Source organism: Scheffersomyces amazonensis (assembly GCF_036850825.1).
Source record: "Scheffersomyces amazonensis strain UFMG-HMD-26.3 chromosome Unknown RJT21scaffold_1, whole genome shotgun sequence".
Classification (NCBI taxonomy): Eukaryota; Fungi; Ascomycota; class Pichiomycetes; order Serinales; family Debaryomycetaceae; genus Scheffersomyces; species Scheffersomyces amazonensis.
Window position 1 is genome coordinate 2,716,526 of NW_027042741.1, and position 16,709 is coordinate 2,733,234.

A 16,709-nucleotide genomic window follows, 5' to 3' on the forward strand; every position below is an offset into this window, starting at 1 on the left:
ACTATATGAAACCTCTTCATGCTGTAAGTACTGTCACGCATATACTTAAGTTGTCCGATACAAGTTTAATCAACTTATCATTTCCAGATCCATCGGTTCAATGTGTCATCATGCGAAGAATAATCATATCAATACCCTTATTGTCATTCGTTAAGGTTCAGATGGATATAATTGTTGGGATATGGCTGTTAAGTTGGATTGGGTATTCGTTTTGAATGCCAAAGATAACTTATATTTGCTTGTTCTGTACTCCCAATTAACATCAGGGGATTCTCTTGATCTGGAGTGATACTTATACATTTGCTAGTTTCGTTCTGAATCTAGTGAATTTGGTAATGCCTTAGACTAATTGAGTTCCTGTTTATTGGTTATCTATAATCTGAGCTGAATGACTTATTTATTATCCAGAATTAGTAACAATATAGTTAACTACTATAGTTAACTACTAATTCATCAATGGGTTATTTACATTTTCTCTATATACTCTAAGCTATTTGTTCTAGAAGTTCTTGTTCTTCACTCTTTTTCGTACCCACTGGTTTACCTCCACCCTTTTTCCATAACCATAACGCTTCAATGGCATAATTTCTTACTGAAAGATTACTAGTAACTTTTTCATCAGAAGCTTGTTGTAATGTTTCAATGATTCTAAGCTCCTCTATTAAATCCCACATCATATTTTCAAAACTGTTAACCAATTCTTTCATGCTCTCATTAAAAAATTCATCTTCGGGGTTAGTGTTTTTGTTTTCTTCAATAGGCACTATACTATATTTATGTAATCCTAGCTTATGCAAGATTCTACCTAAAGTACGAATACTTACACATCTTTGACCTGGCACTACTGATCTAGATAAGTGAGCCAATTCACCTAAAGTATAACCTGCTAAATGAGGATTTTCAGAATGATGATGTAATCCCATATACGTAGGGATTTCCTTTTCTGGATTGACTTCATTCTCTAACTGAATCAAGTCACCTTTAAAATCAAATCTCATGTCTGATATTGATTCATAAGTTGTAGAAACTTGTTTAGGTAACGGTTTAGTCATCCAAGATAATTTCTCAGTCTCTTTTGGTAAATCAGGATAATATTTGTCATGCAACTTTTCATAAAAGTCCGGATCGTTCAAATCCAAATCATCATGTTTGGCCTTTGGCTTGGTAAAATGAACTCCTATCTTTTCATCTTCTAAATCGTCATCATTAACTAATTGATAATCTTCGGGTGCGATTTCATCTTCTGGATTAGTAGCTGGCATATTTGGAATCATTTCTTGAATATCTGTAACATCTTCCCATCCATTAGGATCTAGTTCTATATTCTCATCTAAATCTTTATAATCTATGGTAGTTACTTCACCAAATGTGACAGCCTTTTTATCAGAATTAGGATCTTCTAAAGTGAGATTGTTAACTCCGAGGGCTCTATCAACATCTTCTTTATCGAGATGTGATATATCAGTAAGACCCTGAGATGTCCTCATACCACCAATCCAGCCATTGTATCCTTCTGCATGCACATGGTGCTCATCATGAGAATGTTCATGTTCTTGCTCTTGCTCTTGTTTCTGATTTCGCTTCTGAGTTCTCTTAAGTAAACTCTCTATTAACTTGGGATCCAAAGTATTGAATAATTCTTCTCGTTCACTCTGAATCTCTTCAGCTGACATTTTCGCCATACGATCAACATTTTCTCGATGTATCTTTTCCGCTTCACTTAGTGACTCTTCCTCTGGCTTAGGCTGTGATGGCTGTGATGGCTGTGATGGCTGTGATGCCTCCATCTCTTGATGCTTTCTTTGCTTCCACCGAGACACCCTCTTTTCCTTTAATTTTCCAACACTGGGGAATCCAGTACTCTCCACAGCAACAGGTGCCACAGGAGTCTCAAATTCATGCTCTACAATCTCCCCTACAAAGTTCATTAGTGTCTATTGGAGACTTACAAATCAGTGTAGATAGTCAAAGAAATAAATTTATTAATATAGAGTGACCTGCACATAAGCACCATAACTTAATTTGGGTGCTAAAAATTTATAGTGACTATTTAGAAGAAGAAGGAGTTTGTTATATAGGGTCGTCCAGTACAGTAGTCTTTGTCAGTGGACTATTCTTATCCAGTGAAGGGGCAGCCTTAGGCTCATTATAATTATCATCGTCATCAGAGACTTCCACTTTAGATCGGTGGTTTGTATAAGTAGCAAGAATTTCTGGGGATAAGTATTGGGCCAAGTAACAATCTTTGTATTCAATTTTCCTGTATAAAGATTGTAAGAAATCGGGATTTATTGTGCTAGAATTTCGTTTATATTCTGAGTATCTGGATTCGGGATCTACTTGTTCAATGGAGGCAATTGTCGTACGGTTTTTAAATGCAATTGGTATATCCACAAATGGTATCAAGAGTATAAGGAATGTATATGCCAATTTATTGCCAGTGTAAAATTCTGAATCAAGGCCATGATTTCTATTCCCATTAAAAACTAAATTAATCCAATTTTTTTTAAATCCCATATTGTAAGGATGATCTTCTATATCGAATTGAACTACTAATCGTAAATTATCCTTTTTAATATTTACAAATCGTTTCCCATTTTCCTTTCTAGGCTTGCGATGACTCTTCTTGTAAGATTCACTATTATATTTCCAACGTCTATATATCTTCTTTTGAGTCATTGTGATTTCATCAAAAGTTGTCATATTGATGCATACATATTTAAAATGTACTCCAAATAAAGCACCAATCATTATAAGCCAAAATCCACAAAAAATAAACATAGGTATAAAATTATGATTAATTTCACCTTCTCGAGAAATTTGAGAAGGGACATACCTTATCAAATATATTAAAGGTACAAAGAAAAGTAAAAAGAACCAAATCATAAATTTCATAAAGAATAAATAATTGTTTTCTCCAATGACAGATCCTATCCAAAGACAGTAATGATCATATTTTAAAACCATATATTCTGTATGTTTCAGATAGAACGATCTTGGTATTGTTAATGAATCTGTATGAGAATTATAATATGGATATCCAAATTTATCACATAAGAAAATATCTGGTAAAGTAGTTAGGTCTTGTGAATGTTCATTATAAATATCAAATGGTGCTAATTTAGGTGCCTTCCCAGGTCCAATAATAAATATCAATATCCAATATAAAAATAATGTAACTTCTATGAATCCTACCAATACCCATAGACTAATAGCTACTCCATGTGAATGATACTTATAAATTTGTTGATACCCTAATGAATAGCATGAAACAAAATCATAGTACCCTAAACCTAGTATCACTAGTATGGGCACAATGAGTTGTACTAACTTGTTATTCGCCCCCGGTATTTCAAAGATCATTGGTCATATTATTTCAGTCATTGACTAGACTAGACTTGACTTCTTTGTGGCTATTTGTATATAGTTATATATAGAGTTCATACAATTACAATTGCCATTAATAATGTCTCACATCTGGCCCGTGCGACATTGCTTGGGAAGGTAAAAAAAATGACGACGACATCCGTCTCTGTCTCTGCTCCAGTGACTACATGCCGGAATATCAATCACCGTATAAATTCAATAGTCATTTGCTTAGAAATACATTAATACAGATAAATCTTCAGATATAATGGTGATTCTAGAAGGTATGTAAAGCATAGTCAATAGTAATGAAAGAGAATTAGTGGAACTTTTACTAACATGTTCCATTTAGATGATAGGTCTCAGGACATGTGTCCGATCTGTAAGACCGATAAGTACTTATCTCCTAATATGAATTTCCTTGTAAATCCTGAATGTTATCATAGGATATGTGAATCATGTGTAGATCGTATCTTTTCATTAGGTCCAGCACCATGTCCATATCAAAATTGTGGTAAAATCTTGAGAAAGAATAAATTCAAACAGCAAATCTTTGATGATTTGGCTATTGAAAGAGAGATCGATATACGAAAGAAAGTTGGAGCCATTTATAATAAGACAGAAGAAGATTTTGAGGATTTAAAAGAATATAATAAATATTTGGAAACCATTGAAGAGATTATCTTCAAATTAAATAATGGAGAAGATAGAGAAAAGACTGAAGCAGAATTGTATAAATATGAACAAGAACATAAATTAGAAATATTAGAAAAGAATATTCGAGAAAGTCAGAAGAATGCTGATGCTCACAAATATAAGGAAGCCATGGAAAGATTAAAACAAGAGAAGTTAAAGGTTGAGAAACAACATGAATTAGAAGATTTAGAGTACCAAAAACAACAACAACAAGAATTATTGGATGTATTAGCCAGTTCGAATTCTACTGCAAGTGCTCAAGAAATTATTAAGAAACAACGTGCTAATGCTTCTAAGCGTGCTACCTTACGTAAAGAACAATTACAACAGATTAATTCCCAATTAGAGAATCAATTTAATCCTATATATCAACAGAAGTTACTCGAACAACAATTGGCTGCGAGTAAAGTACCTTTTACACCATTTCAAGGGGATAGAGATTTACATAAGCAATATAGTTTATTACCTATACCGACAGAAATTGATAAATTAATGGATATAGAACATCATATTAGTGATAGTTATAATGATCCTTACTTGAACAAATTAGCCAAGAGTAAGGAATACTTGGGAGCTGGCTGGAGATTAACGACTGTATACGAACGTGCTTTGGATGAAGCATTCATAGGATTAGGATGTATCATAGATCAAGAGAAACGACCTCAAAAGGTGGATGCTGTTTAGTTTAGTATAAATATGTAATCATAGTTATCATTTTAATTAACTAATATATACAAGTTCTATATTATATGTCTATAAATTTGGCTTCAGGATGATAGTATACGGGACATGACCAGTAAGATCTCTTAACTTCATCCCATACAGATTTATCATTCTCTTGTAAAGTCTCTTTAGGAACAGGAACGTTGGTGTAAGTGACTTTCAAACCGTAATTCTCTAAATCAATCTCAACCAATTTCTTATAGACTTCATAGATGATTTGTCTATCGGCTCCTAACCCATTAAAGAATGAGAAGACACCATAAGGTTTTAATAATCCTACGATATAATCAAACAATTCTAACATATCACTGTAGTGCTCTGAGAATGTATCGTAGTATATCCCATTGAAAAATACTCCCTGTGACATCAATGCATCCAATTGATCTTGCCATCTGCCTTCTAAGATAACTACATTTGGCTTTTCATACCAACCATCATCCTTTAATTTCTTAAGTACATCAGGATGAGCTTCACATATATAATGTTTAGTAGGTGATTGGTGTTGAATCATAGTATCAATTATACCCATTCCAAACCCAATGTTCAAGACATTGATTTCGGAATCAGTTTCAGATCCTTCGATTATGGCTCCCTTGAATAAGGAATCACATCCTAGTTGCATCAAATTGGTTTCCCAACTCATCATTACTCCATCTTTACGGTCTTTGGTTATAAGTGCATTGTCCACATACTCCAATTTAGTATTTAAATATGATTGTTGATTCTGAGATGGCGCATCTGGAGCATCATCTATCTCTTTAACTGGATTTTCCACGATATCTTTAACTGATTCCTCAATAGATTCTGGTTGAGGTACTTCTTCATCGTGCTGTAAAGCTACTTCTTCTTCATCTATGAATTCCATATCATATTCAGATACCTTTCGTAATAACAATTCGGCTCTTACCCCAGCATCAAGAATTAACTGATAAAGAGGAGAGTCATGAAATCCTCTTTCAATTAAAATACAACCAGGAGTATTGTTATTAATATCAGTAAAACACCATCCAGCACCATATTCAAACAATGTGCTGATCATCTCTTGTACAATGCTTAACTCATCATTGGTCAAGTCCTTTGGAACGTGCTGACAGATTAAATGTAAAGGGGTAGTGGTGGTTGCTGGTTCTATATTATCAGACTCCAATTCAGATTCCTCTATATTGTTCAACACCTTATAGGCTTCTTCAACTGTATATGTAGCTGGTATACCATTCTTCAAGTAGTGCCTAAGCTGTTGAACATACAGACCATCAATAGGTCTGGTGGGAAACTTACAAAGATCGTGTAAATCAGACATATTAGCGGAAGTTACTGTGACTACGGGAGGTACTAATTTCTAAGGGGACTCCACTATAGCTTGCTCATATGTTTGTCTAGCAGTGGTATAATGAAGCCTTCGGTAGATAATTTTTTTTTCGGATGAGCTTCTCCATTTTTCAGTGCGCTTCTTTTTTGCAATTAATACTGAATCGAGTTATCGATATTCTGAACGAATATGTATTATATGATTCCTTACACATAGTGGAATATATAATCAAGCTTAAAGTTACCGCTTTAATATACGGCAATTCTAATTCTATTTAAATGCATTGGAATTTCAAGTCTACATGGTTTTGAATGTACAGAAGAGCGCAAGTCTGTAAGAGGCATTCTGATGCATCGAACATGGTTTCTGAGTGGAATACTGGATAATAATGGCTCATGATGGTAAAATTTGGGATCACATTCAATATATGTCATCGCATGATTTCAAGTATAAGGTTGAATCAAATGGGTTGAAAATTTTACAAGAAACAAGATTAAAAATATTAGCTCCTGAGCATAAGTAAAACAAGCATAAAATAATCGTAAAATAATAAAAAAACAATAGTGACATAATGGTTAAATAATGGAACCCCAGGATATGGTAAGCAGGAGAGGAATATAAATTAATGCAGTGAATAAAACCTAATTACAATATTTCTTTTGTTTTTGCCTGATCTTGACCTATGAACAGATGTTTATTTTTGATCGAAGATGGCTAAAACATTATTGTAAGTTTAGTTCGTATAAGTAAGAACAAGGAAAGAATACAAGTGTGACTGTAAAGCTAAATTCATAAATATCATACAAAGTGGTTTATAGTATGAGACAAAACAAGGGTTCTATTTTTTAATGACTATCGGATGAGAAAGTATAATAAACACGGATCAATTTTAGATACGAGTGCATATAGCGCTTACTATTTTATATACGGAAAATAATCAAATGTCCACTTGATATACCACAAATCATAACCAGTGAATGTGCTTAACCGAATCATAATCCACGGAATGCTATACTGAATTAAGAAGTATCTTTAGGAGAATAATTTCAATACTTGCAGCATATGCGAAAACATACTTGCAATCGTTCTTGTGCATGCTTGTACAGTTATGCGCATCAAAATGCTTATTGTTCATGGAAAGGGCTTCTAAATACGTAGAATCGTTTTGTAGCTTCTTTAAGAAGTTCTAAGTTTTACGTGGCAAGATGTTGTTACAGTAAGGTAACGTCTTGAATACTTCAGCCGTTTGAATGATCGACAAGATATTATGCAGAAAAAATAAGCTTGCGCGCATAAAAATAATTATGGTAAAAAATAAAAATAGATTAGAAATTAAGAAAAACATCGTATGATTTTGTCATGACTTACCTTTTTCGTCATAGTAGAAGTCATCTTCAAAGTTTAACCTGAAATATTTTTTTGAAATAATATGTGAATTCCTTCTATTATACTAGAATTAAGTTAAGCTTCGATGATCATTGTGTATATACCATATTGCTTTGGTTAATATAACATTTTACAGATTGGTCAGTCTTCACTTTTTTCTTGTATTGTTACGTAAACTTTCCATAATTACGCTTTTTTTATGTATGTTTTTGATTTCTTTTTTTGACACATTAAATTTACCCCTAAAAATATACTCTCAATTTTAAGGTTCAAAATTTTCTACAGATATTTTCAGTCCCAACGCATGGAAACACCAATATCGTTATTGTGGTTTCGGCAACTTCTAGGTTAGCGGAATTATTAATGCACATTGATTGACCGACGTCTTGCACACACACGATGTTCGAAGCCAAGGCCAATAAGAAGCTCCAGGTTTACGTAACTGCAAATTTATCACGCCAAAACCAAGATACCCTTGTTTTTAATAAATTTCAAGAAAATAACGGAATTGAGTTCTGAACTAAGGAGAACGCTGCAGTTTATTAACCAGATTATTAGTGGACTAAATTAGCGAAAGTTAAACTGATGTGTTAAACTGAATAGTCAGAGAATAAAGAGCTGTCTTACTCTACTAATAACTTTATTTAGCATTTACGAGGCACTACAAATGTCCAGATGATGACTTAGTCTAATATTGAAAGTATGTTCTATAGACGGAACACCAAGCCGAGATCTGTATGTATTAGAATGGAAAGTCACTTATAATATTTTAGTGAATATAGTCATATTATAGGTTTCTTCAACAGTTTAGAAATGATCCCAATATTATTAGCGCTGGATTTAATGGTTCCATAAGATTCACTTAAAGTACATCACCAAAATGTAGAATCAACACGTAAGGCTTAAGGCTTTAACTAAAGCAATCACATCACCGTACAGCCGCGGCTAAATTAAAAGTTAGTTAGTGCTTATCTATATGGTCGGCCATTCATCATCATCATCATCATCACTATCATATCTAATTTTTCATAGTCGAGAACTATCCGAGGAACGATTGAAAACTAGGTTGGATAAGCCGTTCAAAAGCCCCAGAATTTAAGCCAGAATTTTAATACCATTTGATCATCCGTCATGCTTATTTTCATTATCTCACAGTTTGAGCACTTAATAATTGAGTACAGTGAAATATAACTCCGGTATATGCTTCGGTATACTAATAGTTAGTAAACAAAGAAAAAAAATAAAAATATGTATAAAAAATAAAAGGTCAAGAAAAAAAAAATAAAAAAAAATAAAAAATAAATTTTAAACTGCGAATAGATCCTAATCCACAAAATTAACATCACCCCATATTTAGTATATAGTTTTACTTATATCCTAACCAAAATGTACAAGTAATTTTTATAAGAAAAAAAGTTTTTAGGAAATCTTTTCTGTTCACCATAATTAACAAGTCAAATCCAATAAATTTGAAATTGTTAAATACTCATTAGACTTAAACTCAACTAGACTACCTTTGACAACGATTACAGCTTAAATACCATAATTTAGAGTGTATTTCTATAGATTTACATAGACTTTTCAAATCATACGGAATCACAAAAAAAAGATTTTGTTCCTCAATTATATGTATATAATACATGTTAACGGTACATTTAAGAATCTTAATATCCAATACCAATAAAATACAAATATAAGTAGAAAGAAACTCAGTCATAATCCATTAAAATGTCCTTCAAAATTAACGACTACAATGCTTTTCTAACTTCACTCTTTGATAAAAACAATAACCAACAACAAAGACTCCAGCCTGGAGGATTTGTCGGCCAACCACCCCAACAAACAGGCTCACAATTACAAAATCCTACACATCTGAACCAATCATTCGGTGAGAGTGCTGCAGGCTTAGAAGATGCCAATGGTTCATTTCCCGTAGACTTTGAATTTGGATTAATCCCACCACCTCAACAACAACAAGTGCCAAGTCATCAATCTTCATTATCATCTGATGATTCTTCCCCCAATTCAGCCTATAACAACCGTTCGAAATCTATAAATTATCCTATAATCAACCAACAATCTCCCCAAAATAATGCTCAACCACAACAATCACATCATTCACAACATTCGCAACTTCAGAATGAATATATTCCAGAAATGAGTCCAGCTCATACCAACAAATCATATAGTCCTCCAAATAATGGAAATGCAGCAGCACATCAACAAGATGGCTTATTTCCTATTACGTATATAAATACGTACAACTCTAGCGAATTGGCATCTCCTTTAAATGTTAACAATGCCAGAAATAATGTAAATACAATTACAACCACTGCTAATGCTAATAGTTCAAACAGTACCCCAAATAATGATATATTTATAAAAAATGAATCTTTATATCAACAACATTTAATTCAACAGCAGCAACAACAGCAACAGCAGCAGCAACAACAACAACAACAAATGTTTATAAAACAAGAAGAAGATTCTACCAGTTTATCTCCATTGTCAAGTAACCAATCTCCTTGGAGTAATACACAAGTATACCAACCAGGACAATTTCAACCGATCCCCCCTCCAATGCAACCAATATTGAATAAAACAAAGAGTAATAACATCAATAGTAGAAAAAAGTCATCTTATAGCGGATTTGATGAATCATCACCATCTTCATCTGCTACTACTTTACAAAATGGGGGAGGACCAGGTCGTCCAAGAGTTAAATCTGCTCATAATGTAATTGAGCAAAGATATAGAAATAAAATTAATGATAAATTCACAGCACTACAAGAACTGGTACCTACATTAAGAATCTTAGCTAGAAGAAAGCAAAGACAAATGTTAAAACAAGATAATGGAGGTAACGAAGAAGAGATGGATTCAAGTGAAGAAGATAATGAAAATTTTAATATGAATTCCGGTGGACTCTACGAGGAGGCGGGTGATGATATTATTGATTTAGAAGGTTTAGAACCAGCTAGAAAACTAAACAAGGGAACCATATTGGCCAAGTCTATCGAATACATCAAATTCTTAGAGATGAAAAATGATAAGATGAGACTGGAAAATAGTCAACTTGTGACTAAGGCCCGTATGTTAGGACTCCTGTTAGATAACGATTTGATTAATGACGAAAAGAGAAGATGAAATGTTTGACTAATTTATTTAATTCTTCCTAATTTGGGTCTGCTTTTTTTTTGCAGCAATTATAATTATTATGGCCCTGGTGGGATTGTTTTTTATTTATTATATTGTTTACGTTTTGTTTCAGTTTGATTTAGTGTTATATAGCTCCTATTTATTAATGGCCCCAAGGCCTTGTTATTTATTATTATCATACACATATAAATATATACAGTGGTCTACTGAGACCTACACAGCCTGCAGCCTATAACAAGTCCAAAGCCTCCTGAAATACATTCGAACTAAGCTACATTATAATATTCGATCGTAATGCGCTTGCCCCTAATTAGACCCTCAATACGCGTAAACTGTCAGTGGCATGAGTCTTACACCAAATGGGATGTTTTTGTCATGGCATGAGTTACCTATAAGTATAAAGTAGAGTGTTCCAATTAGGAAAGTGGGGGATTATGTGCAGGAAAACATCACTGTCGTATAGGTAAATAACGCGATTGTATACGACACTATACGGAAGTGGAAAAAAAAGTTGTCAAATGGTAAAGAGTACCATTCCGATTACCCTTGTAATCCATAGTTGTCTTAGTGTCAGTTCATTATTGTCGGAAGTGTCAGGAGTCAGACAGTTCGTATCTCGTTCCTTCGTATAATAAACTATAAAAGTCAGTGTAGTTCACTAACTTTTCACATCCTTAACTGTCATTCGTTAATTCCATTTAAATTCATTCAGTATGGGTGTAGTGGATTCTATTGCGGACTTAGTCCTTCAGACTTATCAGTCATTTTTAACTTTGACTTTGGGTCAACAGATCTCCATCATCGTATTGGCACCATTTGTATATAATTTGGTATATCAATTCTATTATTCATTAAGAAAAGATCGTGCTCCATTAGTTTTCCATTGGATTCCATGGTTTGGATCAGCTGTAACTTTTGGTATGAAACCATATGATTTCTTTGAAGAATGTCGTTTAAAGTATGGTGATGTGTTTGCCTTTGTATTATTAGGTAAAACTATGACTGTATATTTGGGTCCTAAAGGTCATGAATTTGTATTTAATTCTAAATTAGCTGATGTCAGTGCTGCTGAAGCTTATACTCATTTAACTACTCCTGTATTTGGTAAAGGGGTCATATATGATTGTCCAAATGCTAGATTAATGGAACAAAAGAAATTTGCCAAATTTGCTTTAACTAAAGAATCTTTTAAGACTTATGTTCCAAAAATCAGAGAAGAAATTTTAAAATATTTTGTAGATTCTGACCAATTCGAATTAAAAACTCGTACTTCAGGTATCGCCGATGTTATGAAAACCCAACCAGAAATCACTATTTTTACTGCTTCTAGATCCTTATTAGGTGAAGAAATGAGAAAGAGATTTGATTCTACTTTTGCTCAATTGTATGGAGATTTAGATAGAGGTTTCACACCAATTAATTTTGTATTCCCTAATTTACCATTACCTCATTATTGGAAACGTGATGCTGCTCAACAAAAGATTTCTTCAGCTTATATGGGTTTAATTAATAAAAGAAGAGAAACTGGTGATGTTGATCCTAAACGTGATTTAATTGATTCATTAATGACTCATTCTACTTATAAAGATGGTGTTAAAATGACTGATCAAGAAATTGCCAACTTATTGATTGGTATTTTAATGGGTGGTCAACATACTTCTGCATCTACTTCTGCTTGGTTCTTATTACATTTAGGTGAAAAGCCTGAATTACAAGAAGAATTATATCAAGAAATTACCGGAGTATTAAATCAAAAGGGTGGTGATATTAATGATTTAACTTATGAAGATTTACAAGAATTACCATTAGTTAATAAGGTAATTAAGGAAACTTTAAGATTGCATATGCCATTACATTCTATCTTTAGAAAAGTTAAAAGAGATATTTTAATTCCAAATACTAATTATGTTGTTCCTACCGGACATTATGTATTAGTTAGTCCTGGTTATACTCATACTTCTGAAAGATTCTTCCCAAATGCTGAAGAATTCGATCCTCATAGATGGACTTCTGCTGAATCATCAGTATCTGAAGATGCTGGTACTGTTGATTATGGGTTCGGAGCTATTTCTAAGGGAGTTTCCTCTCCATACTTACCATTTGGTGGAGGTAGACACAGATGTATTGGTGAACAATTTGCCTACGTCCAATTAGGAACGATTTTGACAACATTTGTATATAATTTAAAATGGACTTTAACTACCGAAAAAGTTCCTAACATTGATTTTGCTTCGATGATTACATTACCTGAAGAACCAGCTAAGATCAAATGGACTAAACGTTCTACAGCAAGCATCTAGTGATACATTTAATTATATGAAACATATAAATCGTAATACATTAATACATACTGATAAAATTGTATAAGGATAAATATTGTATATATCGTATATGTATCATAAATATATAGTAATATAAACGTATTATTTGATGACTAGTACATATAACTTGTGCTTATTGTGTATATCACAATGGATATGCATATATATCTCCGTGTCATATTTACATGACATATACTTGAGATAGACATATAGGATTTACTTAACATAGACATATAGGATTTACTTAACATAGACATATAGGATTTGCTTAACATAGACATATAGGATTTGCTTAACATATACATATTTAATTTGCAAATGTCATCTACATATTTAATTTGCAAATGTCATCTACATAGATGATGCATATTATTATAGTGCGTATAGTAAATCTTTATCAATGAGCGAGTGACTCATTAGGACTCTGTCTACGAGATTTAAGAAATCCAGGGTAAATTACGTAAGACCTCATCTGAAAATACCATCAGAATGTACATACATTAGGCCATACAGATATATGCAAGTTTGAAGCCATAATTCTTTATAACCGTTACTTCTAATCATATATATAGTGTATTTACTAGTAATGATACGATGTGCAACCGATTCCCAATGGGGAAATTTCCCAGAAAAATCTCAACGATGATTCATTTTTCACTTCTCTACTTAACAGCTCATAGTTAATTATATTATAATATATTATAAATTACATACATATTTATTATACGTATAGTGTATTATATACGTTATATAGTAGTGCTTGTATTTTATTAGTATGACAGTCAGACAGTTCACCGTTAAGGTACCTGCCTCATCAGCCAATATCGGGCCGGGTTTTGATGTGCTTGGTATTGGCTTGCAATTATACTTAACGTTGAATGTTACTGTAGACTCATCAAAAGATACGAGTACTGATCCTCACAATGTTAAATTGATATATGATGGAAATTTAGCTGAAAAGGTACCATTAGAATCAGATAAAAATCTTGTAACTCAAACTGCCTTATATATCTTACGAGCTAATGGAATTAATAGTTTTCCAAAAGGTACTATTATTCATGTTAATAATCCTATTCCATTAGGTAGAGGTTTGGGATCTTCAGCATCTGCTATTGTGGGAGGTATTCTTTTGGGTAATGAGATTGGAGAACTTAAATTATCCAAACAAAGATTATTGGACTATTGTTTGTTGATCGAAAGACATCCTGATAATATTGCAGCTGCCATGTTAGGAGGATTTGTGGGATCATATCTTAATGATCTTTCACCAGAAGATCAAGATCATGTGAATGTACCCTTAGAATATGTGCTCCCTAAAGCTACTACCCCTAAGGAAAAGTATATTAGTGTTCCACCACCAGTTGATATTGGAGAGTATGTTAAGTATGACTTCAATAAACACATTAAATGTGTAACTATCATCCCTAATTTCGAAGTATCTACTGATGATGCTCGTCAAGTACTTCCTGATTCATACTCCAGAAAGGATATTATATATAATTTACAGAGATTAGCCATTTTAACTACTGCTTTAACCCAATCTGAAGTTAATCATAAACTTATTTATCAAGCTATGAAGGATAAATTACATCAACCATATAGATCAGGATTAATTCCAGGATTAACTAAAGTATTATCCAGTGTCAACCCTGATACACATCCCGGTTTATGTGGGATTTGTTTATCAGGAGCAGGACCAACAATTTTATGTTTAGCTACTGATAACTTTGATCAAATTGCTGATGCTGTCATTGCCATTTTCAAATCAGCTGGTGTAGAATGTTCATGGAAGTTATTAGATTTAGCTCATGAAGGAGCCATTGTAGAGACTGATGTGTAATATATAAATACTAAAAGTAATAAAATTAGAAGTCATTGATGAGAGTTTTGTAGGATCATTTAACATACCTTTATTTTAGTTTAACATAACTTAACAGTTAACACTACATATAATTACAACCAACTAAATCTACTACAAATCTTATACTAATGTAAATACTACACATTACGTTACTTAATTACTAGTTTTGTTATCATTTTTGCAGTCTGTCCCAATGAGGTAATGGGCCATGCGGTACGCGCACGACCAGCCCTCCCAACCAATTAAATCAGCAATTTTCATCACTGTCAAATTACTGCAATTGATAAAGACATCATATAATTAAGGATAATGAGTGATTTATCACTGACGACATTGTTGGCTGAATCGATTGTCCAAAGATCACAAACAGCGCCAATTTATTTATCGTCTGTAGAAATCAATGGAGGAGAATCATTTCTGGTAAATTTCTTTAAGAAGTTATTAAGTCCATTAGTTGATCGTAGTGATTATACACTTGGACAACTTGTAGAACAAATTTATGAATCAGAACAAAAATTATTAAAGACCAATGTATTTAAAGATATAAATGTTAGTCTTCATTCAAATTATAGTGCCCTTGTACCTGATAATATTATTAATTATAATAAGGAAATGGCAATTTCTACTAAATTAATTATTGATTTAAAAGCTATAAATTTAAATATTAATGAAGGATTTATTAATTATAATACTCAAGATAATCTTAATGTTAATTTAGATTATTTAAATAATAATTTTAATAATAATGCCGAATTAGTTAATATAGGAGTTAATTATAATCCTTATAAACCTAATGATCATTTATTTACAAAATTTACTGGTTTAGCAAGTTTAAATAACCCATCATATAAATTTTTACTCAGTATATTGCATAGTCAAGAAAATAATCAAACTTGGCAACAATCATCTCATGGAGTCAGTGGAGGACTTATTGGTTTACAATATTCTCCAAATACTCAATTCCAATCTTTAACAGGTTTAACTTTATCAAGAAGAACTCTTCATAATATTGAAGATGCAGCAGCTGATGAATTGAAATTCTTTGCTGGAGATTATTTCAAATCATCTATTTTACAAAAGATAGATTATAATAATGTATCATACTTAAATTCAATTACTAAAAATTTCCCTATTAATGGTACTGAACAAAAAGTTGAAATTGAATTAGCATCTAATCAAGAGCAACAAAATCCTAATAATATTGCTAGTTTTTTTAAAACATCATATACTTCTAACTATTATCAGACATTTTTTAATGAGTATATCACTACTAAATTAAATTTTGATGTGGGTAGTATTTTCCCCTTAGCCAATAATACTCCAGTACATATTTCCGATAGATTCTATTTAGGAGGTATTGATTCATTTCCTGGATTCATTAAGAATGGAATTAATACTAATGGAGGTTTACAATATTATAAATTACAAGGTACCCTCTTTTCTAAAGTTCCATCATTTATACATAAATCAAGTGATTCTTCTAGTTTAGGAGGGTCAGATCCAAATCCAATCAGATTTTATTTAACATCATCTTTCGCTAATATATCTGACAATATATTTGAAGATGATACTGGAGCTTCAAATATTGGATTTGGATTAAGGTACTTTAATCATTGGGCTAAATTAGATATTGGCTACTTTATTGCCAAACGATTAGGCGCAGATCCTGGTAGTGAACTGATTGGAATTAAGGATGGTTTTCAATTCTCTGTATCCTTAGGTGGTTCTAATAGATCTCTCTAATAAATCTGTGTTTAGATAAGTATTAGCATTATTTAAAAATATAAGTATTAGCATTTATATTATATATATATATATATATGTGTATATGTATATTTATTTATTTATTTATGTGTATTCATACGTTTCATTATGTATCCAGTCAGTT

General features: G+C 32.3%; 8 protein-coding genes across 8 annotated transcripts; 5 read left to right on the forward strand and 3 right to left on the reverse strand. All coding sequences in view use genetic code 12, as the record gives it.

Annotated features, from left to right (window-relative positions):
• Positions 1-267: 267 nt before the first annotated feature.
• On the reverse strand, positions 268-1,953 carry RJT21DRAFT_15870 (uncharacterized protein). The gene has a single exon (XM_064883500.1). The coding sequence runs from the start codon at positions 1,926-1,928 to the stop codon at positions 486-488; it is 1,443 nt and encodes a 480-aa protein (XP_064741590.1). The 5' UTR covers positions 1,929-1,953; the 3' UTR covers positions 268-485.
• Positions 1,954-1,962: 9 nt separating this feature from the next.
• RJT21DRAFT_117921 (palmitoyltransferase) lies at positions 1,963-3,431 on the reverse strand. Its single transcript, XM_064880880.1, has one exon. It carries the CDS (start codon positions 3,361-3,363, stop codon positions 2,071-2,073), a length of 1,293 nt encoding a protein of 430 aa, XP_064741591.1. The 5' UTR covers positions 3,364-3,431; the 3' UTR covers positions 1,963-2,070.
• Positions 3,432-3,604: 173 nt separating this feature from the next.
• Positions 3,605-4,801, forward strand: TFB3 (TFIIH/NER complex subunit). The gene is made up of 2 exons (XM_064880881.1): positions 3,605-3,650; positions 3,719-4,801. Exons 1-2 carry the CDS (start codon positions 3,635-3,637, stop codon positions 4,744-4,746), a joined length of 1,044 nt encoding a protein of 347 aa, XP_064741592.1. The 5' UTR covers positions 3,605-3,634; the 3' UTR covers positions 4,747-4,801.
• Positions 4,777-6,213, reverse strand: RMT2 (protein-arginine N5-methyltransferase). The gene has a single exon (XM_064883499.1). It carries the CDS (start codon positions 6,083-6,085, stop codon positions 4,808-4,810), a length of 1,278 nt encoding a protein of 425 aa, XP_064741593.1. The 5' UTR covers positions 6,086-6,213; the 3' UTR covers positions 4,777-4,807.
• Positions 6,214-9,208: 2,995 nt separating this feature from the next.
• Positions 9,209-10,627, forward strand: HMS1 (Hms1p; the record flags this gene model as incomplete). Its single annotated transcript, XM_064880046.1, has 1 exon — positions 9,209-10,627. One exon carries the CDS (start codon positions 9,209-9,211, stop codon positions 10,625-10,627), a length of 1,419 nt encoding a protein of 472 aa, XP_064741594.1.
• A 363-nt stretch (positions 10,628-10,990) lies between these two features.
• Positions 10,991-13,006, forward strand: ERG11 (sterol 14-demethylase). Its single transcript, XM_064883503.1, has one exon. The coding sequence runs from the start codon at positions 11,353-11,355 to the stop codon at positions 12,937-12,939; it is 1,587 nt and encodes a 528-aa protein (XP_064741595.1). The 5' UTR covers positions 10,991-11,352; the 3' UTR covers positions 12,940-13,006.
• Positions 13,007-13,500: 494 nt separating this feature from the next.
• Positions 13,501-14,965, forward strand: THR1 (homoserine kinase). The gene has a single exon (XM_064883502.1). It carries the CDS (start codon positions 13,736-13,738, stop codon positions 14,798-14,800), a length of 1,065 nt encoding a protein of 354 aa, XP_064741596.1. The 5' UTR covers positions 13,501-13,735; the 3' UTR covers positions 14,801-14,965.
• SAM51 (Sam51p) lies at positions 14,966-16,695 on the forward strand. The gene has a single exon (XM_064883501.1). It carries the CDS (start codon positions 15,131-15,133, stop codon positions 16,562-16,564), a length of 1,434 nt encoding a protein of 477 aa, XP_064741597.1. The 5' UTR covers positions 14,966-15,130; the 3' UTR covers positions 16,565-16,695.
• The last annotated feature ends 14 nt before the right edge of the window (positions 16,696-16,709 follow it).